Source organism: Rissa tridactyla, chromosome 2 (genome assembly GCF_028500815.1).
Source record: "Rissa tridactyla isolate bRisTri1 chromosome 2, bRisTri1.patW.cur.20221130, whole genome shotgun sequence".
NCBI lineage: Eukaryota > Metazoa > Chordata > Aves > Charadriiformes > Laridae > Rissa > Rissa tridactyla.
Window position 1 is genome coordinate 9,771,101 of NC_071467.1, and position 25,555 is coordinate 9,796,655.

General features: G+C 41.2%; 1 protein-coding gene across 2 annotated transcripts in view; it reads left to right on the top strand.

Annotated features, from left to right (window-relative positions):
• Positions 1 to 25,555, top strand: part of KCNQ3 (potassium voltage-gated channel subfamily Q member 3) — a 214,598-nt gene that overhangs the window by 172,669 nt on the left and 16,374 nt on the right. The window contains exons 2-9 of one of the 2 annotated variants that reach the window (XM_054193166.1): positions 3,925 to 4,015; positions 5,750 to 5,876; positions 7,627 to 7,799; positions 9,730 to 9,885; positions 11,250 to 11,360; positions 12,202 to 12,297; positions 13,664 to 13,758; positions 19,153 to 19,209. In XM_054193166.1, the coding sequence (XP_054049141.1) occupies positions 3,925 to 4,015; positions 5,750 to 5,876; positions 7,627 to 7,799; positions 9,730 to 9,885; positions 11,250 to 11,360; positions 12,202 to 12,297; positions 13,664 to 13,758; positions 19,153 to 19,209 (906 nt within the window). The remainder of the gene's footprint in view (positions 1 to 3,924; positions 4,016 to 5,749; positions 5,877 to 7,626; positions 7,800 to 9,729; positions 9,886 to 11,249; positions 11,361 to 12,201; positions 12,298 to 13,663; positions 13,759 to 19,152; positions 19,210 to 25,555) is intronic. The other variant, XM_054193167.1, reaches the window with a different exon arrangement.

Below are 25,555 nucleotides of genomic sequence, written 5' to 3' on the forward strand. Positions count from 1 at the left end.
GTCTTTAATACACCAAAATGGTACAATTGGAAAATATGAATGTTAAACATGTGATTTCCAATAACAAGATCATCTATTTACTAGAATAGTACATTTGTTGTGACAGTGACAGAAGAGCACTGCCGTTTGGTAGTCTCGAACTTCTACATAGAACAAACTAATCAGGATTTTATGTATAACACTGCGAATAGGTACAATGTAATGGGCAGTGCAAAATCATGTAAAATGATAGCAAGGATGATTCTAAAAACTGAAGAACCAAATTCAGATCTTCATTTGGCATATCCAGTCTTGAAGTCTGGACTGCCACCTGCTGAAACGCTGTTCAATAGGAAGCTTAGGGTTAAGAGAATTCAATCTTCATTACTAAACCTTGATTTTACCCTATTTCTTTCTTCTAACCCTTGGTGTTCTATGTCCCATGGATGGTATCGTTACAACTGTGAGTAAATTTGAGACTTTGTCCCTCTCTGCCCCTTGGTTCCCCAGGTCAGTGTTAGTCTCCCCTCTGCTCATCCTCTGTGAATCCAGCAGTTTCTTTCCCTGCAATTTGCCTGTTAGGATTTTGCAGTCAGGTTCAACCACTGGACCCACACTGCTGCCTCTTGTCCCTCCATGACACCTCTAAAAGATGAAATTAAACAATATAGACTCATCTATACTGTCCTATTGCCATAGGACAGTATAGACTCGGCAACTGTCAAGCAAATTAAGAGTCTTTATGTTCACAAAACCACAATATGAGCATAGGTGGTACATATGTCTACAGTATAGGTATAAGCAGCAAGGTGAAGATGAACCATGACACCTGTGTAGCAGCTTCCATAAAAAGAGAAAACAAGAAGGCTTGCAGGCTTCGTAAACACCAAGATCGGAAAGAGAAGAGTCTGCAGGGAAATGGGTGGGTTGCATAGCATCAATGGAGATTAAAATTCATGAAGTGCCTTGAACGCGGTTGTCATTTCAGATGCTAAGGGAGGATTGCTGCGATGTGATTTGATTAACTTGCAGTGGGTGTTTATCTTTTGGAAACAGTGTGGTACAAGGATAGCTGACCCTTCCAAGATGGATTGCGGTTATGTATCCCAACACAAGCCTTTCATCTTGCTGTGAGGCGGAGCAGGAGCCTGGCTCTGTGGGCTGTGTGATTTTTGGGACTTGTCTGGGCTGCATTCATGCAATTCCTGCAATGGGGAGGTTCAGGCCACATTCACTGCTCAGTTTTGCCCTCAAAATTATTCATGGTGACTTCTGATCTCCAGTCTCACCCTCCCACCCTATTTCTACTTTTTTTTGTGTCTTGCATGATCTGTTGTTTTCATGGGTGGGCTCTCACTTTGAGCAGTGGGACTCGCAGCACAGGCTGTGGCACATAGAGCAGTTGAACTAGCAGCACCCCTTGTCCGTTAATGCCAACATTTGGGGCTTTTAGTGATCAAGGAAAATCCTTTTCACCGCTGTGATACTCCTTTTCTTGCACATCAAATACACGGGTGTGATCACCTGAACTTCACCTGCATTGAGTTTCATAGGGAAGGAAAATAGGAGCGAGAGACGTTATCCCTTTGCTCTGTGGAGCACCGATACCCTCTAGTGGTAAAACCGCAGGCATTTTTAGGCAAAAGATGATTTCATTACTGATTTATCTTCTGTCTTCCTCTTGGACAAAAAGCTGCACATTAATTGACAGTACTGTTCTGTTGAATGATATCATACATTCATGCCTGTAGTTTAAGTAGCTGATGATGTAATTTCCTTGGTCTGTTTTTAGTGTGTTTCATCTTTCATTAAATCATTTAAATGATAATTGTGAGCTGATGGGTGACCGAATTTTCACACAGTATGAAGAAATGGCTGTAATGAAAAGCATCAAGTAGCAAAAGCTCAAGGCTTTAAATGGAGAATTAGCGATGGCACCACTGTAATGGCTGCAATGTGGCAGATCATAGGTGGTTTATAGCTAATCGAAGGAATCATGTTGTCTCGGTTGAGTTCTCACCAGTTTGCTCGTGGAGGCACAAGGTAGCTGGATCATGGGTCTTGGGAGGCCAGTGAGCCAGTGGCTTTGTAACTTCAAGGTGGGGACAGCAAGGTATGGTGTGACAAAGCAAGCTTGAGGGCATGGTAGGAGCATGGCAGAATTGCTAAGTTAACAGACGAATGCCTTGAGCAGCAGGAGTGTGGTTGTAGGTAGATGGCAAAGGACACATTCTGGAACCAAAGGCTATTTCCTGCCAATCACATAACCCTTGCTCTAGAGCATGGCTGGTGAGTGGGAGAAGATGGAACTTCTCAAAGAAATCCAGAGTTATTTAGCATGAACAAACCCATTTATTTCTGTTCTAACCTTGCTTGAAATGGCTGATCTAAAATTTTCCTGACATAGGAATCTTCAGTCTGAATAGGTAATTTTAGGAAAGCCACAGCAAAGTCATCCTTCAGGATTTGCTGTGAAATGTTTCACTGTTGCCTGGTCATTGCGTGGAGGGTGCTAGTTGATGCTGTTTGGGGAAAATTTCCCCCCCCAAAAGGCAGCAGGAGCTATCCGGAGCTCTCCTCTCTCCTATTACTCCAGCTGCAAAAATTTTGCAAATCCTCAGAACGCGCTCCCTTAGCCCTAGGTTTCCCCGTATGTGAAGGAAACAAAACCCCAAGACTGGTTAGAGGACATGGGTCTCTGAGCTGAGCCCCCTTCCCCATGGTCCCTGCTCGCTGCCTCCACACTGCCGACTGTGGACTCTGCTCATTTCACCCAGGGAAACAAAGTGGAGTTTTATTCAGCCAGAAATGAAATCCCACTTTAGGTATCAGATTGAAATTCAAAACAGGTAGTACACACTAAACACAGTTTGAGTCTTAACAAGCTTTTTTCCCTGGATGATTTCAGTACCTAATGCCTATCATTTCTTTGATGTAGCCTAACTATGAAAGCAAGGGATCCAAGGCTTTCATGGAGACATCCTTCAAATTTATTCACTAAGCTCTGAAATATTTCCATGGCCACCTGCCCCTCTGTTCCTGCAGATCAGGTTTTGGGAGCACATTAAAATGCCCATGATCTGGGTTCGTGTAGTACTAGAATACGAGCTTCCCCCAGTCTGCTTCACAGTAATCACTTACGAGACTCCCTTGATTTTTCTTACCTCTTTATGTATAAAAGATTTTCAATAGCTTGAACCTGGGAGTAATTTTACAAAGCAGATCAACGTGACTTTAGATTGGACTGAATTGGATTTACCAGCAGTGGGAGTTAAATTTTCTGTCAAGTCTCTGTGTTCTGGAGCCTCACAAACAGGCAATAGCACAGGGGCAGTGATTTATCATGCACTGTGTTTACTGGAGAGCAGAACTTTACCCTCTCTATTGTTTCTCTTTCAAACCTTTTTATCTTTTCTTCTGCATAGAAATGAGTGCAAAAAGGGAAGGAAAGAAAGAAATGCAGTGCAGTTTTCAAGGGAGGGTTTGTGCTGGTGCTGCATTGTATTGAAGCGTTTACTGTTTCTGCAGCCTCAGGATGTGCCAAGTAGATTTATTCCCCTGTAACTGCAGTGCCATTTTGTGAAGCACAAAGCACATCAGCTTGGAATAGACCTCCTGAGCCTTACAGTCTTCTGCCATACCATACAATCCCATCCCAAAATAAAGTATCATCCATTTGCTTCCTGAAGAATTCAGTCAGGTGAATTAATGCATGTCTGTCCCAGTACTGTTCTGATTTAGGATCTTGCCATGATTTCTTGGCTGTCAGTTCCCCCCTGTCCAGGTTGAGAACCCTTGATCTTCATGAGATCCCACCTCACGACTCACTGATGGGAAGTAGCCATCCTTTGAAGGTCTCCACTCGGGCTTTTATACGTAATATCTCTAATGCAAATACAGTGAGGGGTAACAATGCTGTGTTTTTTTCCTTTTTTTTCATTCCAGATTTTTGATTGTCTTGGGGTGTTTGATCTTAGCTGTGCTGACAACTTTCAAGGAGTATGAAACTGTTTCGGGAGACTGGCTCCTCTTGCTGGTAAGTAGACTGGCTGCTGCATCACCCTGGTAATGTCCTTGAATTGAAATCAGCCCCATCAGCAGTGGTGGAAACTGACTCCAAGCTCTGCATGCAATAATATTTCTTCTGTAGGTCCTGTAGCAGTGACCGTACACTTACATATAATTGGAGAGTTCCCGGTTCGTTGTCAACAGTGAATGAATAAAAGGAAAGTAAGAAGAGAGGAAAAATACTAGCCTGAGACTTTTAAATAATGGCTTTTCAGCATTTGCCTAACAGTTCTCCCATGGAAGGATCAATATATTTCCTATTGACCGTGCCAGACCTGAGCATTTGTGGGGGGTTCTATCAATCCCAGCATTTCTTTCAAGGGAGGTGATCAGAATTGGACTCACACTTGTGCCCAGTAGCAGGATAACTGAAATTGTTGCAAGTAGTGCCTCCGATGACTGTCTATGAGAGGAAATGTATTTGCAGCAAGTACATTCTTTTCTGTGTGTTTCCAGCATGCTTGTTATATAAATTCTGGAGCTCATGCTCAAGACAGTATTTCTGTAGGCCTCTGATTTGGCAGAAGAAGAAAAAAATAGAAAAAAACCCCATCACTAATTATAAACATGATATATTCATCATTTTATGAAAACATCCCTAACAAAGAACTTTGTCTGCTCCCATAGCTATCATGAAATAGCGCAATGTCTCACTTAACCTGGCCTTGTAGAAAAGCATCCCTAGGGAAACTGCACAGCAAGAGTAGTTCAGGATCTCAATTTCCATTTCCCCTTGTACCCCCAGAGACGTGTAGATCCAAGCTGGAACTAAATGCCAAAAGGAATGAAAGGTGAATTCCCTTTGCATGTTCCTTCTCAAAAAGCGCCTGTATGAAAACACCCTCATCCCCTAGGGAATGTGAAACTCGCTTTTGGTCCCTGTTGCCCTGCTTAGACCTATCTTTTCACATTTGAAAAAGCCTGAGGTTATTTTTCCTTCTGTGCTTCCTTTTATGTGGCGCTCAGCAGTTTTCACAAGTGCCTAGCAGCTGTGGGCATGGGCATCAGGAAAAAAACCCCTTTCCTCCTTGTCAGCTGTTGAGAGAGAGGATAAGTAACTGCGTGCCCCATGCTGCCCTTGGCCCATCTCTGCTGAGCACCTCAGAGAAGCTCTTTCCTCTCCATTCCCTCCCCATGCTTAGAAGAGTTATTGCGCAAGGTAGAAAATCCCATTCTTCAGTGCACCAGAAGTTTAAGGGAATAATACATGCCTCAAATTTGTCTTATATATGCCTTGGTCATTGCCTTAAATGTATGAGCATATGAATATATTGTATACTGTCCCTGTCTCTATAGATATGTCTGCATGAACGAGCTGCTGGTGGGGAGCCCTGGGTGTGGGTATACAGTGCATTGGGGACTTTGCAGTCACCGCTCACATATGTCTTCTTCTTTCGTGTGAAACAGGAGGTCTTTTTGTGAAGTAATTGCCCTTCCATCAAGGCAGGGCAAGCACTTCACATTTACCCAACAGCAGAGGCACATCCTTTCTGCAGAGCACTTAGCAGGCTGTAAAGTTTTGTCCTGCTTTGCCTTGCCTCTTTCATCAACCTAGATTCTCCTCCCAACTTTTTCCCTCTCTCTCACACTCTCGTACCCCAACAGTTGCACCTCATCCGTTTCCTTCAGCTATCTCTATGTGTCCAGAATTACTGCAAAATTTGTTACAAGTCTAACAACATAGTTTGTGTCTTTGATACAGGAAACTTTTGCCATTTTCATCTTTGGAGCAGAGTTTGCCTTAAGAATCTGGGCTGCTGGGTGTTGCTGTCGCTACAAAGGATGGCGGGGGAGACTCAAATTTGCCAGGAAGCCTTTGTGCATGCTGGGTAAGCACATGCTCTCTACTGCTGTTTTCCTCATTACGTACTTTTCCTTCTAAGCCAGTTTGGGGGGGATGTCCAAGAAGCAGCGAATGGCGGTGCAAAGGACACTGAAATCAGATCTGCCCTTTGTGCTAGGGGCTGTGTCCTGCTTGGCGTAGTTACTTGAAGTGATTGTGAATAACGATTCATTCAAGACACTCTTGGGTGGCTGGTCAGTGAGAAAAAAAAATGGATCCTTCTATAGCAAACACATTTTTCTTGTCCTGAGTCCCACTGCATTTTTCTTAAGCTCATCAGAAAATATACTCTGTCTGCCGTTGGTTTCAAGCCACTGCAGATCCCCACACTGTGCCATCTTCTCCATTGTTCATATTCAGATGTTGTGTTTTACCTTTGTAATGTTGATCTGCATTTGCAAACAAGTATCTTTGTGATTTCACCCATGTTATCTTTCAGGCTTGGAAGGTACTGCCGTACAACTGTCATAAAACTACTCATTTTTCATGTTTGAATCCCTCCTAAAACTCCTCATTATGCCCACAAACCAAACCAGCCAACATTTAGGAGCTCACTCTGCCCTGAACGCCTGTCGTGCACATCCACATTCGTTCGCCGTTTCCAGGATTCTCTCATTTATTTTGATGCTTTTCAGGCCAAACACTAGGTTTGTGTTCTTTATTTGTACAGCACATAGCACTCTGGGGAGGCGTGGTGCTGCGGTTATATGAGTACATGCTACCCTCTTCCCTCTCCCTCCTTTTGTTCATCTTGTGGGTCTAAATGGCAAACAAAATCGGAAAAATTTTCTTCGTGCATCTATGCTACCTTCAATTTAGTAGTGCTCCTTTGGGTGCTACTGTTGTATAAATACTTCTCATAGCGTTGTGAAGGCAGTAGAGCACGGTGTGTGCAAGTGGGATTGCAACTGTCTCATGCCTTCTTGGTAAACGCGTCATCTCACTTCTGAGAATGAATCTTCATTGGTGTCTGGGGAAAGAACAGAAACCCCACTGGATTTATTAATATCATCGCTTGGTTGTCATTGGCACAGGTTTGTTTTGAGAATAGTTGAAAATGAGTAAATCTGAAATCCATCCGGTGCCACTCTTTTTGGCTGGAAATACAATGGGAAGGCAATTGAAAGACTGAGTGCCCGGAGAATGTTTGAAGCCTTTTGGTACCACTTTTTTCTCATATATCTATAGGATCAAAAAGCAGGGGGGAAACAAGGAAAAGAAAGAGAAAGAAATAAAACAAGAAGTAGTGATGTGATTTGCATTTCAGACCTCTTCAGTTGATCAGCAAATTGGCCATGTGAGTGCTTACAAAATATAGTATTACTGACTTTGATATTTTAAAGGGAAAACTCAGTCAAAAGAACAAGTCACTAGATGCACTATCAAAACCTGAATTTCTTACCTACTGACCTGTTCACTAAGGTGTTCCTGTGGGACAGATGAATTTAAGGTTGTTTTTCTGTCAGCATTCAGACACTGTTTCATCCCTAAGCTAGTTCAGGCAGCGTCTCCAGTCCAGCGTGTCGGTCTGTAAATAGATTACGAGGCTTTCTGGTGGGTTCTGTGTGTGACGCCGACTGTCTGGCAGGTGCAGATATCTGTTTAATTGGCAAGAGAAAGCATTTTCAGGCAACCTTAAAATTTGCCCAGGGAAATCTGCAGCACAACCAGATGGGATTAAGAAGCAGGTGATAGGGCCACTTTTGTTGGCAGGCTTTGTTCTTTTTGCCTTGCAGATATCTTTGTGCTGATTGCTTCGGTGCCAGTGGTTGCTGTTGGGAACCAGGGCAATGTTCTGGCCACATCTCTCAGAAGCCTCCGCTTCCTTCAGATCCTACGGATGCTCCGAATGGACAGGCGGGGCGGTACATGGAAACTCTTGGGATCAGCCATTTGTGCACATAGCAAAGTAAGTGAGGAGTTTGCAGGGCTTAGCTGGGGCTTGGGGCAGAGATGTTGAAGGGAAAGAGAGGGGATACACAGGAACAGCAATGCCTTGGGATTATGTCTAGTAGTTCAAGCAATAGTTTTGTCCTTTCAGCTTTATTCTGTCTCCCGTTCTCTGAACAATTTCTACCCTTTGTTTCACCCTTCTCTACTCAATAGCAGTGCTATTAAGTGACAATAGAGAGTGTTCATTCCCACACTCATTGCAACAGGAATTTTGCCTTTACACTGAATGAGCAGGGACATCCCTTTAATGGTGAAGTATGTTGAAATCTGTGACAGAAAAGCCTCTATATTTGCAACATGTTTGTAGTGGCTTCTCCGACATCAACAGATGGAACAGGACTCTGGAGGGATGGAAAGAGGCTGGTTAGCAGAAATGTGGTTTCGGAGGGAGCTACTGAATAATTTCTCTTTGAAAGCATGGGCCAGGCAATACAAAGATGCACATAGTGTGAACCCAGACAGACAAGATTTCTAAAATCATCTTTGCTCAGTCTAACTTGATGCTAAAGTCAGACACATCCTGTCTCACACCAGACAGATACGTTGTGTTCTTGCATTTTCACCAAACATTATTACAAGTTAAAAACTATCTGCATAAAAATCCTCTAGATGAGATTTCTCAACTGCACAGGGTGTAGAAAAATTGTGTATACTCTGTGCTACATACTGCTTTTTCTTATCCATGAATGACATTCCTGACATTTTAGGGGTTCTTGAAAATTAAAATGCCAGCTGGCACAGCATAATTAGACTTTGCTTCTTTGTAGTGGCTGGTAGGGATACCCACCCTGCTTCATTTCGTACCAACTTCTGTTTCTTCCCCATAAAAACTTACTACAAGGCAGGTGGCACAAAAACACTTATGTCAAAAATGTTTCTCAGGAAACTGAGATCATGGAAGAAGCCTATGTGCTGAAGACTTTGTTCAGGAATTGTTTAAGGTTTCATTGTGTGGGATTTCATTCAAATGTTCCTTATTTGATTCCCAATGACCACCCCTTGGACCTGAGCTGGCTGCGGGAGATAAGAAGGGGTTGCAAGAACTTTGCTTCACTGGAGACACTAAAGAAACAATTTTGATAACGAGGTTAGCCAACAAATTTCCTTCTGTCATTGCACACCAGAAATCAGCCAAGAAAGTTGACTTATCTCGAGACTCAATTATGAAATTCTCAGCTACAACCTTTTTTCCTTTTTTTTATTTTTCAAATGCAGTTCTCACTAAAAAAAAGGAATATTGATTTTTTACCCACTTGTGAAGACCTTCACCAAAAAAGTTTTTGCTGTGTTTCAGACATTGCTGGGATTTGAACTTGGGTTGCTGCACGTCCCACCTCAGTAGGATTAGCCACACACTCCACTGTAGTCACTCTCTCTAAAACAAGTTCAGGTTTGTTTTCACACAGACGATATTCAAGGCCTGTTCTTATTGCATCAGTTCATGGTGATATCATACATCAGAACAAGCTTTGATATGCCTAAAGAGGAGAAACTGCATCCTGCTATGGAGGTAGGGAGAGGGCAGAGCTGTTGATTTGCCTGCCAAGAATGAGGGCAGCAGGAATGGGAAGAATCAAGGTCAGGGACAGAACCACCCCTGTGTCATGTGTGTAGCTAAGCCCTTAACCCAGCTTTAAGCAGAACTACAACTGCAGATTGCTCCAAGCTGTTCCCAAGGAAGATGCCATGTAAGGGCTAATTCTTGTAAATCTTTGCATTATTTCCCAGTAAGTGCTGAGATGGGCTGATCATGAGCTGTTACCAAGCCAGCAGCGACAGCTCTGCTGTTATCCTCAGTCCTTCTCTCTTCTCTTGATGATTACTTTTCCACTGTGGGTATTGAGAGTGTTTTCAGGCCCTCCAATGTCCATCTGTTTATTTTACAGGAACTCATCACTGCTTGGTACATCGGGTTCCTGACACTCATCCTATCCTCATTTCTTGTTTATCTGGTTGAAAAAGATGTTCCTGAAAAGGATGCTAATGGGGTGGAGATGAAGGAAGAGTTTGAAACCTATGCAGACGCACTGTGGTGGGGGCTGGTAAGTGACTCCAAAAATACCTTATCCCCTTCTTAAAAACTTTGTATCCAAGAAGAGATAAAGTATTGATATTAAGGATTACAGTATAAGTGCTGCTAAATTTGGGTAATGTTACCAAAGTAGGGATGCCCCTACAATCATTTAACAGAACTTATACCCCTGTTGATTTTCAGTCAGACAAGGGCCTTTAGGTACTTAGACCTCTTTCAAAATCAGTCTGTGCTCTTGGCTTCTGGGAAACCTCTCTTTTAGAGGAGTGTCTCTTTGGATATAACTGTACTGTCAGAGCCTATGCCCATGGGAGACCCAGCTCTCATGAGAGCAGTGTCCTGCCTGTGAGAGCTACATCCCTCAGAAAACAACAAAAACAGAGCTGGCCAAACTGGGAGGTGCTGTTGACTGAGGCACAAGAGGCCTTGCAGAGGGATGTAAATGGTTTGGAGCATTGGGCAATGAGTAATAAGATGAAATTTAACAAGTCCAAAATTTCTCTGGAAAGGATAACTCAACACTTCTTTCGTGTCTTACATGCATTCCTCAAGAATCAATCAGGGAATGCCATTGGTGGTAGGATACTGAGCAAGAGGGACCTTTGATACATCTGTTCTTGTCTCTTCTGATGATGAGAGGAGTATTGGTCTGTGCCACTGCTCATTTGATCACAAAATATTCCTTCCACCTGGTAGACAGAATTCATGTTGTTTTGTTACCAATAGTTAGGGGAGTCTATATCATGCTGTGACTAAAATTTAGCAGCATATGTTTTTATTTACTGCAGTTATTCATAAATGGCAAGATGCCCCCCACCATTATTAATCAGAAAGTCCTGAGTGTTTCATAGAACACCTGGATATTTTCATATCCTTTCATATCCAGGACATTTAGGGAGAGTCTCACTGATGAGAAAAGGTACACAGCTGGAAATTAGCAGTTGTGCGGGAAAGGAGTAAGTTGTCACAGTCGTCTTTATTTTACAGAGACTGAGACTTCAGGGAGAGGTAGCCCTGATTTTTTGTTAAAGCTCTGCAAGCTGTAAACTGGCGAGTCCCACTCCTAACTGTGCACTGATGGTGGGCAGGAGACTCACTCTGCCTGCAATGTCACATGGAGTTCCCTTTCAGCAAATGCATCCTAGAGAGGCACCTGCTTTAAGACTAAATCTGTTCTCCCTGGTGCAATGCCTCTGGACTATGATGCCATTAAAAAAAAAATAATTGGTTGGCCCATCGTCAAGATCCTATTTTAAGAAGCTGTGCATGAACACCCATAGAGCTAAGTGAGTTATGCAGGTGTCATGGTGACATTTAAAGCAGAGCAGTTGGCTTTGTTTTTCTTATGGGAAGTCCTGGTCATTCTGCCTACAGATCACCCTCGCTACGATTGGGTATGGCGACAAGACCCCCAAAACATGGGAGGGACGGCTGATTGCAGCTACATTCTCTCTCATTGGAGTGTCTTTCTTTGCTCTTCCTGCAGTAAGTACTTTCCCCTTCCTCTGTTAGCCACAGCCCAGCGCTGTGCACTTGAAAAAAGGAAAACTGCCAGTGGAATCAAAATCTCTTTTTAAGAAGTGATTCAGACGCTTGAGCTGGTCTATATCAGTAGATCAAACTCCTTTCTTCCCAGCTTTGCATAGAGCTAATTGGGAATAATATGTCACCCTGATACTCCTCCAACCATGTGTGGGCATTTTCTGAGACAGTGCTCATCGACACAGGCCAGGTGAATCCTACTCTGGCTGCTTAAGAAATGATCTCTGAATTGCTTTTGAAAGTATATTTGTTCTCTTGTGTTACATAAGCCAAATATTTGCCTTCTCTGCAAAGTCCTCAGGTAAGAACAAGGTAAGATCTAGGTGAGATGGATCAAATACCAACAGAAACCATCTCAAGTCCAGATTTTAGGATATTTTTTCTTTAGATTGAGACTTGGAAAAAATTTCATGGAGGATGAGAGGTCCCACGCACCCAAATCCAGAGTATGGTCAGCATAGCTCTTTTATCACACAAGTACAGTTTCACTGTACCCTGAGTGGAAAGTAATACACCACCTGGACACCTCCCGCTTGGAAAAACAGTAGACATTCAAGAAGCCTGTTGAGGACCTTAAAATGATTTGGGATGGCCTGTGGTTCTTGAGAGGATCGTGACAACCTTGAGTGTCCCATGAGCGGAGCAGTGGGAAAGGCACGCTGTACCACACAATGGTTCCATGTAGCCATCTCCATCTCCACCCACAGACCTGTTTCCTCTCATCACTAATCCGTTTTTTGTCAGTAAGAAATGTCTACAATCTTGCATCACTCTATGCTTTCAGGGTATTTTGGGCTCAGGGCTGGCACTGAAGGTCCAGGAGCAACATCGTCAAAAACATTTTGAGAAAAGAAGAAAGCCAGCAGCTGAACTCATTCAGGTTTGCAGTCACTTGTCTCCTCCTTGAAAAAGTGTTGTGTATGAAGACTTCTGTGTCAAGTTAACAAGAGCCACCACTTCCCCCCTGCCCAAATTCTCATTTCCCATTTCAGGAGGCGAGAAACTGTGTTTGTAAAGGAGTCAGGTTTTTTCACATCGAACTAGATAATCCAGAGGTCCTTGCAGTTTTCGAGGAATCTTTCAATTCCCAGAATATCTTGCAGAAGAATAGTGTCTTTAGAAGAAAGGGCCTCATCTGCTAGCTTCTGGAAACCAACCAACTTCTGCATCAGTGCCACAAAATCAAAGAAAACATTCTGTCGAAAACATATTCTTTCCAAAATCCAGGTTTTGTCAGTTCCCTTGAGAGAGTGCTTTTATGTTCAAACAAAGTTATGTTGTTATTGATGTGAAAACAGCAGTAGAAGTGACTGTTTCAGTCAAGGCAAATGAGATAAACAGTGCGTGTGGTTTGTAAAAACTGAAACAAATCCTGGATCTTCTGTTATGTCACTGGATGATCATAGGCTTCAATGGGAAGAGACTCCTTACCTCACTTGGATTTCAATTATGGCCTTTGTTAAAAATTCAGAAAATTAAACTTAAAATTACTAGTCTGGGGGCTGACAGATTTGACAGGAGTTACTCTTAGTATGTGTGGAGCATACCCCGATGGCAGTGAAGTAAATGGCAGCATTTCCACAGAGGGACAGAGAAAGCATCTGTGATATCAGATGGAAGCGTTGGAGCTCAGGAGTGCTCAGGATCAAACCAGTCCTCAGGAGAAACAGGCTTAATGGTGTATTATGCTGTTCTCATTAAAAACGCTCCTTAGCAAACAGAAGGGACTGCAGGGATACGTTGTGAATTGAATTCACCTTTTAAATTAAAGCATCTCCACTTAGCAGGTAGCTAATTTAGCTACAGTAGTTTTTAGGTATGTGCTTAGAGAATTTTGATTGGAACTAAATACTGAAATAGAAAATTGCTCAGCAAAATTTCCTCTCATGATACATTAGATAGTAAACTAGCTTAAGCAATTCCAGAAATATTGGAGAAGTCCAGCAGTGCTTGAAGATCTTTCAGACATACCAGACAGGAGAATAAAACCAGTTTAGTCAAATGTAGTGTGTTGTTGACGTTGGTGGTTCTCTCCATGTCCTGTCTCCTATAACAGCCCTCTCAGACCATAGTCCAGGGTCAATAATTTTGTCATACAATGACACTCATTTGGTATGGCTGATTATTAATTAATTTCCCAATAGTCACTCAGGTGCGTTGTTATGTTCTTTGAAACAATCCAATCTCTGTCGGACTGGGGAATAGCTTTACCTCACACTAATTATTTCCTCTCCCTTGTAATTCAGGCTGCCTGGAGATACTATGCTACTAACCCCAACAGGATTGATCTAGTTGCTACCTGGAGATTTTATGAATCAATTGTATCATTTCCATTTTTCAGGTACGTATGTGCATTGTCCACATCTCCATCATCGTTTTCTGTGAAGTAAAGTCAGGACAGGAAACATAGACTTTATATATCTCAATGAGGCTTTTGTACGTAACAGAGAGTTGCCAATTAACTTCCTGGCTGAGACTGAAAAACATGCTTCTTGGCTTCTGGATCCATTTCTTCTTCCTTTCCCTGGTGGTATATATTTGAGGCACATGGATAACTCCATCAGTGGCTCTCATGTTGTCATTAAACAAAGGAGAAGACTACCTCACTGACACCTTTTTAAGATTCTGGAGTTTATTGCACTGGAAATATCAATTTCTCCCTCTGTAATTTTGTTCCTGATAAAGCTTTAGCCCTGGATTTCAGAGGCGCCTGTGCTTCTCACACCCTCTGTGTGAGGTTGGGTATTTTAAGATATGGACTATGCTGAAAATTCTTACTTTTCCCTCTTTAACTCAACTAGCCTGAGAATTGTGTTGTTCACAGAGGTGGCCATGGCACGTGAACATATTTAGTGCTTGTTAAATACTTGTCTTTTGGCCATACCAATTGCTCAAGGGGATAATTCAGTGGAGGACAGTCAAAGTATCTTTAAAACTGTCTCCCACTGAAACTGTTGACTGAAGGTTCACAAGGAAACTTTTTTGGGGAGTTGGGGTCGTGGTTTTATTTTAACCATCACTTCTGAGTTCAGTGGAAACCATTCCATACATAAAGGCGTTCAGACTTATGAATATGTTTGTGGATATGAGTGTGTCTGATCTTCACTTTTCTTGCCTGTCAAACATGCAGCTTCCTCACCTTGAGTTCCTAACATTTTAAAATGTTGCCCCTGTGAAAGCAAAGGCTTTTAGCTATAGACTACCAGCTGCTAATAATGGGCATTACTTACCCAAGTTTGTGCTTTAAACTTTCATTCTGGACTTGCTGTTATGTCTCATTCTGACAACAAATGCCCTTAAACTACAGCTCAGCTCAAGCAGAGGTCTCCACATGTAAGCTGTGCTCACTGTGCTAATACTGCAGCGCCAGCTGTTGCTCAAAACTGACTTGAAGAGACATTTCAGGCCTCTGCCTTTACAAAGGCAAATTACAAATATTAACTCTTTCTTTGATTTATTAACAATATATTTCTTTAGGATTGGTCTCACTTAGGTCAAAAAGGAAATCTCTAAGAAAAAACATGACAAGTGTTTAATTAAGGCTCAGTACGTTTCTTTCCTTTTCTTTATCCCTTCTCACTCTCTGTCTGTTCCCACATTATCCATTATAGAGTGATTTCTAGATGGTTTCTTGACCTCAGGTTTTGTTCAGAGAATGATTCTCCAGCTTGCCTGGAGTCTAGACTCATTACCATGACTTCAAGCCTGTTCATTGTATGTAGGCTCTTCTGTGATTCAAATGCGGCCTGAAATTTAATAGGTGTTTTGCAAATAAGGTCCTGGGAGAGAGGGCAAGGGAGTTCGCTTCTCACCAAAGACTAGATTGCCAGTTTAAGCAGCTCAGATTGGTTTCAGGAACCTGTATCACTTTCTTTGCTTTATGGCTAGTTGAAAATTTTGCTTTTATTCTGCTGTCAGTGATGGTCACGGAACAAAAGAGATATAAACCATTAGCAATAGATTAGAAATTTCTGCTTGAAAAAATCTGCTGAATTTATTATGTAATTCTTCTCTCCTTACTTTTTTGTAATGCTTCCTCTCTTCTATAAAAGGAAAGAGCAATTGGATGGTACTGCCAGGTACGTAGCTATCCTTATTATAGCCTTGTTTAAGACAGTTATTGGAGGATGTAGGTTAAATGGTACTAACACACGTGCTACTAACACCACAGATAGTCATTAAAAATCATTAACCGGTCCATTTCCTAATTGCTTGCTTTTTTCCCAATTTAACAACAGCTAAAATACTAATCGTACAACTGCAATGTTGCTTGTTGATTGTTGTTGATTGTCTGTAAACAGCTTTATTGTCCGTTATGATTAATCATGGTCTAGGTTTCTCCTGATGCGTGACATAAAGTCAGGTTGTTCTGGGGTGAATTTAAAGTTCTGTTTCATGTTACTGCTCAACAGTTCTGCACAGAGCAATGTTGCAGTATAAGGAATCAAGTCTGTGGCGATTAATCACGTGCAAAGATTTCTTGATGATAAATACTAAGATGGATGGCTAAGATGGAGCAGAAGGATAGTCAACCTCTCTGGCAGTACTAAAAAAGCTCTGTTAGGTTTGAGGCCTTGTCCCACCCCTGCTGAAACAGATGGGAAGGCTCCCAGTCAGTTTGAGGAATTTACAAGCAAAGAGAATGAAGCAGTCATCGATCCTAATACTGGTCAGTCACTGAAGACTGAAGCAGAGCAGTCGTTGTCAGTCAAGCTGTGAGGTCTCAAATGGAAATGATATTATTCTAACCCTTTCCAGCTAAATTCAAAAGCACATAAAATAGTTCAATGTCAAAACGTGAAATACTTAATGCTAAACTGCTATCAGCAGATCACCCACAAAGAGTCAATAACAATTAAAGGATAAGTAGTTCCAAAGACTCGTGCTGATGCTATTTCCATTTGCATTTCCATTTACAACACAGAGAAAAAGTGCAAGAATTGTAGCAAAATTTGAAAACTGTTAGTCAGAGGACAGGCCTGGATTCCAGTCCCTGGCCTAATGAAAAGTTATCTTTTTGGGTTTTAAACATTTCATGCAACTCATGGCAGCTTCAAGAAAGGAAACTGAAAAAAACAAATTCACACTTGCTGTTCTCATATGAATTTTTTGGGTTCAAACCTCCTTTAACAGAAAAGAAAAACCAATCCCGAGTTTTCTTGTAATGCAGGCGAGCGCTGTAGTGCTGAATTATTGGGAAAACATGACTTTTCCCTCCTGCCACCATCATCATGAGCTAGCCTGCTTCTCTTCAAAGACTGCCTGGATGGGAGTTACCTAGTTTGTGAACCCTCCTGTACTATAAGGGTACTTATAGTACTATAAGTACTATACATCCATGTTACTGCCCAAGCTAAGCAGTCATGGGCAAGCTCAGTTGCCTCAATGTAGATGGCTGGAGATTTTAGCCAACTCCAAGTTGGCAACAGCTAAATTTTGGCCTTTAATATGTAGGAGAAAGGTTAGGAGCTGAAATCCTTTTTCAGTATGTAACCCCATACCTTGAGCCGAAATGTGTTCTGAGTCAGATGCAGCAGGAGATTAAAATTAGGCAAGTGAATGATTGCTGAAGTTTGCTCCCCTAGAGAAGCTCCTGCACCTGTGGTGACAGAACAGTTTGTGGAGTAACTTCAGAGTTACTGTTCCTTTCAGGCCAGTAGAAGAAATCATTTTATGCTGACGCACTGGATTAAAAACTGAAAAGTGTGACTCGCAGCTCAAAATCTTTGAAACTGTAATCCCAAGGCCCCTCTTTCTAGCTGGGTATATCTTGCTTTTATGTTGTTACATGCGTAATAACTTTTAGCAAAATCATCGGTAAACCTGTGCTGGAACCTTCCTGTGTAGCAGGATCGTGTTTATGGAAATAAGCATTCAATAAGAGGGACTGGAAACCCTCCAGATAAACAGAAAAATGATTGTATTTGTGGGAGCATCCACTGACTTCAGTAGACATGGGAGTGAGCCATAAAATCTGTTGTTTTGACAGTCCTACCTCCCATCTCTCATAAAACTCTCATTTACAGACCAGATAATTAAAAAAAAATAAATACTCTTCCTCCTACGACGATTTAGTATAGAAAGTATTACGCGTACTCCACTGCTGTTTCCATTTAAGGCTGTATTGAAATAAATGAGCAATACAGGAATGTGGTCCTAGTGCAGAGAACAGCCCATAAGTGCACTCACTCTCCAGGTTTTTGCATCAGTTAAGTACTTAATGGGAAACTTGTAGTAATAAACTACATTGTCTGAACAGTGGTTGATAAAGGAGAGAGAAGAATTAGTCTAAAACTTTCCCAGGAGAGTCAGAAAATTTAACTAGTTAATAAACTAAAAATTAGGTCTGGCTATGTGAAAATTTGAGGATGGGTAGCTCTTTAAAGTAGCAAGGTTTCTATTCTGTGGTGCGAAAGCTCTTTAGGAACTCCACAGTTGGAGAGTTGTAGACCCTTCTAGGATCTGTCCTTGGAAGCAGGAGCTGGCATCGTGACAAAGTCACAGCTAAAGACAACAGAGTGGAAGAGTCCATTTCAGAAGTTGGATCCCGAGGCAAGGCTGCAGGGAAGGGCTTGTGAGAGTAGAAAGCAGATTAAAGTTTGGCAGCAGCCCAAGGCTTTATTGAAGCTCTCTTTAAACTAAAACTGTGAAGATGTGAGATATGATGAAGAGCACATTGGACTGCCCTTGAACTAGATAGTAGGCTGGGTCCTGTAAGCACTGAAGTGGTGCGTATGATGCTGCTCATTTTCCCTACATGCCCTGTATAGTCTCCCAAGCCAGATGGAACTGGGGCTGTGGTATTCATTGCTCACGGGTGGGGAGTTAACTGACTTTATACCAGAGATGCCACTAGCTTTTTCTTCCTTAATTGATGCCTTAAATGACCAGCACAGGAAATTGCAGCTAGCAATTGCTCTTCTGCGTGTATTGCAAAGCCTTTTCATCTGTTTAGCTCCCAAGAAGGAAGATTTATGAGAAAGATATATTAATGCCCATTTCTGCTGGAGTGCAGCAAATCATTCAGCAAATGCGCTGAATGTAGGTGCTTGACCTACATTTCCCCGCCTTTTGGATGAACCTTTGCTTGAGGGACATATTTTGAACCAACTTTTTACATCTGTGTTTGAGGAAGGAATTGTGGGCCTCATTTTTCAGCGCTGTTGTTAGCAGCCGTTCCACTGATTTCGACTAGTGTAAGAATTTTGAATCACTTGTACGTACAGGTACTTTAGTGAAGGATTTTGAACTTTCTTCTAAGGTCTTTCTCATAATCAGCATTGTCCAACTGTAAAACTAGACATCAGGAGAGCATGTTCATTTCTAGATCTAATATTATATGATTGCAGAAAAGTAATTTATCCCTGTTTCCTTATCTCAACGTGATAAATAATATTTTTCTGACTTTGGAAAGTCGGTTTGGTTTTTTTAAGTGGCAGAATTGGTACTAGTCTTTCCTATTATTTGAGTATGAAAGAATGCATATATTGTGGTGCATTTTTGTATTGCCAGTAGTAACAGCATAATGAAAATAAAGTCATAATTTGCAAGGTGGAAAATTTCACTGTCAGCATTTCTTCTTAATGCATCTGCCCAAAACAGGAAGGGGTAAAAAGCCACTCTGATTTGCACACTACATTAACTACAAATGAAAGGCTGTTCCCATTCTTTTTCATAGAGCTTTTCATGGGTAATCATTAACGTCTCATCTTAATAACTTTTCTTCGCTTTACAGTAATGTCATGTTTAGTAGGGAGTCATTCTTTGGATCAAGCCTCACAAGAAAACTTAGGTATATACATTCAAGTAACAATTGAGCCTTACTCTTTTCATATTTCTTGCATGCCATTCTCTGCCTGCACTTTCTGTTTTTACTAAAGTAGTTAATCTAACCACAATAAAAAGTAATGGGAGATAAGACTGAAAAGTTATTTAAGCGTAAAAAGAAAGTTGCATGACTTTGCAGATAGTTCATTGTTCTGCTGTTCAGAAAACATGGGATCTAATCCTGACTCTGCCAATGACCTACTTAAAAACAAGTGCTTTTCTCTGTTTTCATAGAATGGGAATGATACTAACCTGCTCTGCAAATCATTTAGAAATTTACTATAAGAAAAATATACTGCAAGAACTAAATACCATTCCTTATGTAGTCCCAACCTTGCCAACACAAATTCATGCAAGTCACTTTGCATTTGAGTTCAGTGGAACAACATCTCTGCATGTATATTTGCAGGTTCTGGTTCAGCAAACGGAAAACAAGTGGATGCTTTTGATCATCTGATTAAAGTTCGTGACACGCTTTAATACCTTGCTGAACTGTGACCTAAGATGTGGGGCGAGAACTTTTATCTTCCTGCAAAGAAACATAAAAATAATTTGTAGCGTTTCAGGAATCTGAAAAACACATAATCAGAAATGCTAATATTTTGGCTAAATTGTCAAGCATTTTTTTCTATCCCACACAAACATCTTGCTATTATTCAACTCATTGTTCTCATTTCCACTTCATTCCACAAACCTGAAATCATCAACACACAACTCAGCTTTCCTAGCCCAAGCTCTTCAACTTTCGGAGAACGGCTAGTGAAGTACTCAATTTCTTCATTGGATGATTGGCCCATGCAAAATAGTCAAGAGACATTGATTTTGCAGTTTGGTTGGCTTTCTAGTAGTTCATACATGGAGATACATTCTCTGCAAAGTAAAGAGTGGGTCAACATCCATATGGTTTCTATCTGCGTTGCTGACTGCATCAGTTGTTGAAAAATATCCATCCTTTTTTCACAAAGAATTGAACTTTGATTATTCTCCCCATGGATTTGCGTGACATTGCTTATTTTTACCCATTTCCAATCACTTTAGAAAGTGTGGATGAGAAGAGGGGCTGAGCAAAGGCCTTTAGTGTGCATAAAGGCTCTTTCCCTTTCTGAAGGGCATCAAAGTTGAGCCAAAGTTAAGACTTGTGTTCATGTTTCTGGGCAAATAATCTGGATGGTAGGTGAGTTTGGATTTAGAGTCATGCCTACAATGAAATACCGATGAGGACATACATCACCAGAGTGTGGAAATTGGTTGGCGAAAAGGGAGTGTTTCCTCCTCAGACATCAGAAACTTGCAAATTTAGACGTCAAGATTCAGAGTGCAAAGTGGCTTTTTAAATGTGAAAACATTAGTTGTCAAGAAGTTAAAGGCAATTATTTTGAGATTGAACTTTTTGGGGAGTTCCTTTCTGTAGAAAAGAATGTTACTCGATTTGCTTAAAAGGGAAAGCTGATTGTCGAAAGTTCAGAAGTACCTCAGAAGTGTGGAATGCTCTTTGTTTTATATTAAGAAAACAAGTGAACTCTCTGAGATCAGCTGCATGTATTCAGTGCAGGATTCATGGCTGTCCTCACAATGTTAATTTCATGCTAATTTCTATTGGGAATAGTTCAAAGGAGAATATTTCTGGAAATCTCATTCAGAATGTTTGATTCTGAAGTACAGCTGATAAGGTAGTAAACTACAGGAGTAAACATGACTGCCTTTTTCTTCCAGTTACTTGAGAACAGCTAAATCTAATGATTAGCTAAACTGCAAAAAATATGAAAAAAATTTCTGATTATTATTACTCCTTGTTAGGTGAAAGTGGTAAATACATGGAAGAGGCCTGTGTTTGATTCACTGTTAGCATTAATTCATTATCTTTCTTCTCATACATATACCATTTGTTTATGAAACTCCAATACTAAGCAAAGCACAGAGAGGAGAGTATCTGGCTTGCATGATGGGATGTAACTGCATTATTTCCGTGCATGACTGTTTCTGCAAAAGTATTTCTAGTTCAGTGGTTCCCACTCGTTATTCTGAGCAAGGGTAAAACATCTGCTGCAGAAGCCAGCCATCTCTTGTATATCCAGCCAACAAATTCATCTCTCAGATGTTCCCAAAATAATTCCCAATGCTCTTGGGGAGCAAGAATCTGAGAGCTGAATTGTTCTCTAGCTAGGAAGCTTTTGAGCCAAATTGTCTGCACTGCTTCTGCCTTCCTCCTTTTATGGTGGTCTGTATCTACCACAGAATTAAGGAGTTCTCACGCTGGGACTCCACTTCAAAGACAAAGCTTTTGGGAAAATTTTTATTCCACCACAAGGGAGAGGATGCAATAGCATGCAAGACAAGAAATGGCAACATATCCAAGCTAGTCAGAGAAACTACTCTGCACTTTTATCATCATGTTTGGGATGCATTTGAATCCCTCCAATTTCTGGAATTGTGCTGGAAGTCAGGAATCACATTTATTGAATGTAAGGAAGCCAAATGAAGTGGGACCACTGTCCCAAGGGGAGGAAGAGTAGCTATCAGTAGGAGGACTCCTAAAGACAAGCAGCAGTACATGAACCTGTGGGTGGGAACCACTGTCCTAGCCACTCTCATGGAAGATGATGTGATCTGCGCATGCTTCATACTCTGCGACTGAGCCCTGCGCATGCTGTTTTAATGAAGGAGATTGTGTCATGAGAACAAATGTTTTCTAAGTCTTTTTAAAAAGCACAATGAAAACAAAAACCCCAGCAGACCCAGATTTCATCCCTTGGAAATGAGAATAAAGTTCATTTTTTCTCTGATGACAGCTAGTCATTATCTGGAAAGAAGCTTGGGTTTTGTTTCAGTTTTTTTTTTGTGTGCAACATACTGTTGTATTTTTTTCATGTGAAGACGATGAATTATTTTCTGATGATTCTACTGCTCTGGCTGCCTGGATATGAACATAATTTTCTGTATTTATTGCATAAACATACTGTTATGAATCTGAATGTTACTTTAAGGGTTAATAAACAGGATTCAATTAATGAGGAAGGCTTCAGCTCAGATAAATTTAGCTTAGACTCAAGTCTGCTTAGACTCTCTCTGCTTAGAGGGAGACTGCTTTTTAACTGACTTATCATCTAGATCTTTCTGTAGATAATAACGAGACAAGTTCCCCCAGATGTAAAATCATTCCAAAGTGAAAGGAAGCTGAACTGCACCCTGTAGGTTGCTGACTTCCCACTGATTATTGAAAGGGGCATGAAGATTAGTCTTAGACAGGACATTTAACTTTTTAAGCAGCTTAAGAAAGATCAGACGAGTTCTAGCTCCTAAACCTAAGATGCTCGAGCAACAATTTTGGGACAACAGTTTGTTCCTGAACTGACACATCAGTGGGGGAAGTTGTGAAACTCCCTAGAAAGAGAATTTGAGAATGCTTTTGGTGTATGTTATTTACCTTAAACCCCCACCCCACAAAAAAGAAAACCAACCCACAAATGTGCAGTGAAAAACATCACTGCAAATAAGTAGCCTTTAGTACTGAATGCAGAGGAATGTTTTGATCTATTTTGATCTGAGGAGGATATCAAATCTTGATCAATCTTATTCTTGTATAGCTCCACGGCAGGGATTTCTGCACATGTTGCCTGTGTTTCTGTCCTATATTGAAAAAATATCTGCAAGATTAATGTTTTGGATACTTTTCCTGCTGGTCTGATCCCTATAGTTCGTTGCAATGCACTTTATACCTCCTTGTCTTTTGATAAGGAAGGCAGTTATTACAGGAGTTTTAAGGGGCAAACTTTGAGACATCTGGAGAGATGAGTTTCCGGAGAGAGAGAGACAGAAGCCATATGTAATGATAGCTCTATTTTTCTAATATAGTATTAAACTGCTATTTATAAACAATTGGAATCTTCTGTCTCACCTATTTTTCTGCTTCTTTGTCTTTCAGGTTCTCTGCCTTAAACATATTCTTCTCTTGAGAACTTCTCTCTAGTGTTACTAAACCAAATCTTGTGACATTTAACACATTGCTCGAAGCCAGTGTGTAGTATGTGACCACTTCTTGCCCTTGAGGAAATCACGTCATCATCTGAAATCATCTGAGTTTCACTGCTAGTTTCATCCTTCAAAGAGCTTCTTTCTCTGCTTTCATTTGAGATTCATCTATCATTGGTGACCTGTTAATCCCCCCACCAGGAAAAGCTGATCTCCACAATTTTTTCAGACCTATGGAAAAATATCTTCATTTTATAATCACTGAATAGATCTACTCATCCTAAAACTGCTTCAGTTTCATCCTTCTTGTAGCTTATTTCACAGTTTCCTTCAGTCTACAAAAATCTCCCCGATGCCAAGCTTGCTTGACTGCTGTCTGTTTTTCTTCACATTGAAGGCCACACAAGCGCACTCCCTCTAACATCTGCAGGCCCATCAGTTTATATTGCCTGGCTGAGTCATTGTTATCACTCAGCTAGGTTTTTGGTGCATTTCTGTGCATTAAAATCCTTTTCAGTGATGTGCCATGATTCCAGACTCTTCTTGACCGTCCTTGAAATAACTTCTTCCTTCAGACTTTGGTTTTATTACTATTGGGACATTAGAATTTCTTTTTCCCTACTTTACCCCTCGAAAAAACACACACAATTCATTCAGTTGAGTTTTACTTCCTCACCTTTACTTTTTATGGCCTTTCAAAACTTGATCGCTAGCTCTCATCTTCTCCTGTATATATTTTTCCTGTATTTCGTAGCTGAATGCTTGAAGAGCTCAAATTTTACAGAAATGCCATGGAGTTAAGACATCTGTACTGTAAAGCAGTACTTCTCTCAAACATGGTCTCTGAAAGAACAGAGAATTGATAGTGATGTGGAAAAAAGATCACAGGATTCTCCCTGTCTTAGTAGAACACAAACCACTTGGGACCCTGCGCTCACCATCAGCCTAACCATTAGAGCACACTGGTGGATCAATCAGATCAAGATTCTAACCCAAAAGCAAGCACTATGGAAACCACTTTTTAAACAAGTGCTTAAGACCAAACATGAGACTACACATTCTGTGATGACTAATTTGCCACAGATGTCAACAAGTAACATCTCATATTTTTCTACAGAGAAGGAATTAATCCCTGATTTTTACTCTGCACATTTGTCTGTGCCTTCTTTGTCTTTCCCTCATGCCATGAATTCCTCAGGAAATTACATTAGGGCAAAGTCTGAGTAATATTAATACCATTCACTTCTAATTCTAATTCTTCACTCAAATCCATGCTTTTATCTTCTCACATCATTGACTTCAGTCCTGGCAATGCTGATGTAGCAGTGCGTCTCCGTACTCACACAAGTCCTTCTTGGTTGGCACTTCCATACATGCACGCACATATGCACTTCCTACATGCAGTGACAGGGCAAGTACCTGAATTTACTAGGCTGCAGAAATTACATTCACAAGTATTGTCATGTTGTCAACGAGAAAATTCAGAAGGCATGAAAAAACATCCTACACGAAGGTTTAGTGCTTCCATCTTTTGTGACGGGGAAGCCTATATTTCATTACCTTCTGGGTCAAAGATACATTAATCAGAAACAGATAGTAGAGATGAGAGGCCCAGTAATTCATATTAAAAAAAAATTAAAAAAAAGCAAAACAAACAACAAAAACCTGCAACAGCTGTGATGTTCAAGGCTCAGATCGTGTAAGATTTGTATGCTGTAAACTGCAGTATTTCTACCAGTGTCGACCCTCTTATGAAAGCTGCAAAGTCATCATACATGTCTTTAAATCCATCTCGCCTTTATCATTTTAAGAGGAATGTCCTAAGAACTTCCATTGTTGAGGGATACTGCTACAGAGAGAGCTCCGAGATAGAAATAGATCCTTCTTTTGAAGAGGTGCACCGATGGCACCAGAGATTCTAGAACACAGAAATAATCCATCTGAGCAAGACAGCTCCTTAAATAGAGAATAATTACTCTGTGAGTGGAACCCTTCACTTGCAAGGTCTGCACGCAATTCTCCATCTTTGTCGACTATGTCCTTGCATGGTAGACCCTCCCCATGCTTGCCTCTCCTGCCAGCTAGTTTAGTGGCTTCAGCTGAGCGTACTGCATAGATATCTCATTGCATACCTATGAAATCTCCTTCTTCTGGTCACCCCTGCTGTTTGTCCTTCAGCTCTGCTCCCATCTGTGTCTCTCAGAAACCTGCTAGCTGCAGTGGCTTCTTCTCGCCCCCCCCCCCGACTCAACCTGCCTGCCCTTCTCTCCTGCACCTAGGGGCATCGTGACCGTGTGTGCACAATTCACCTCTCCCCAGAGCTGTCCCACACTGCAACATCC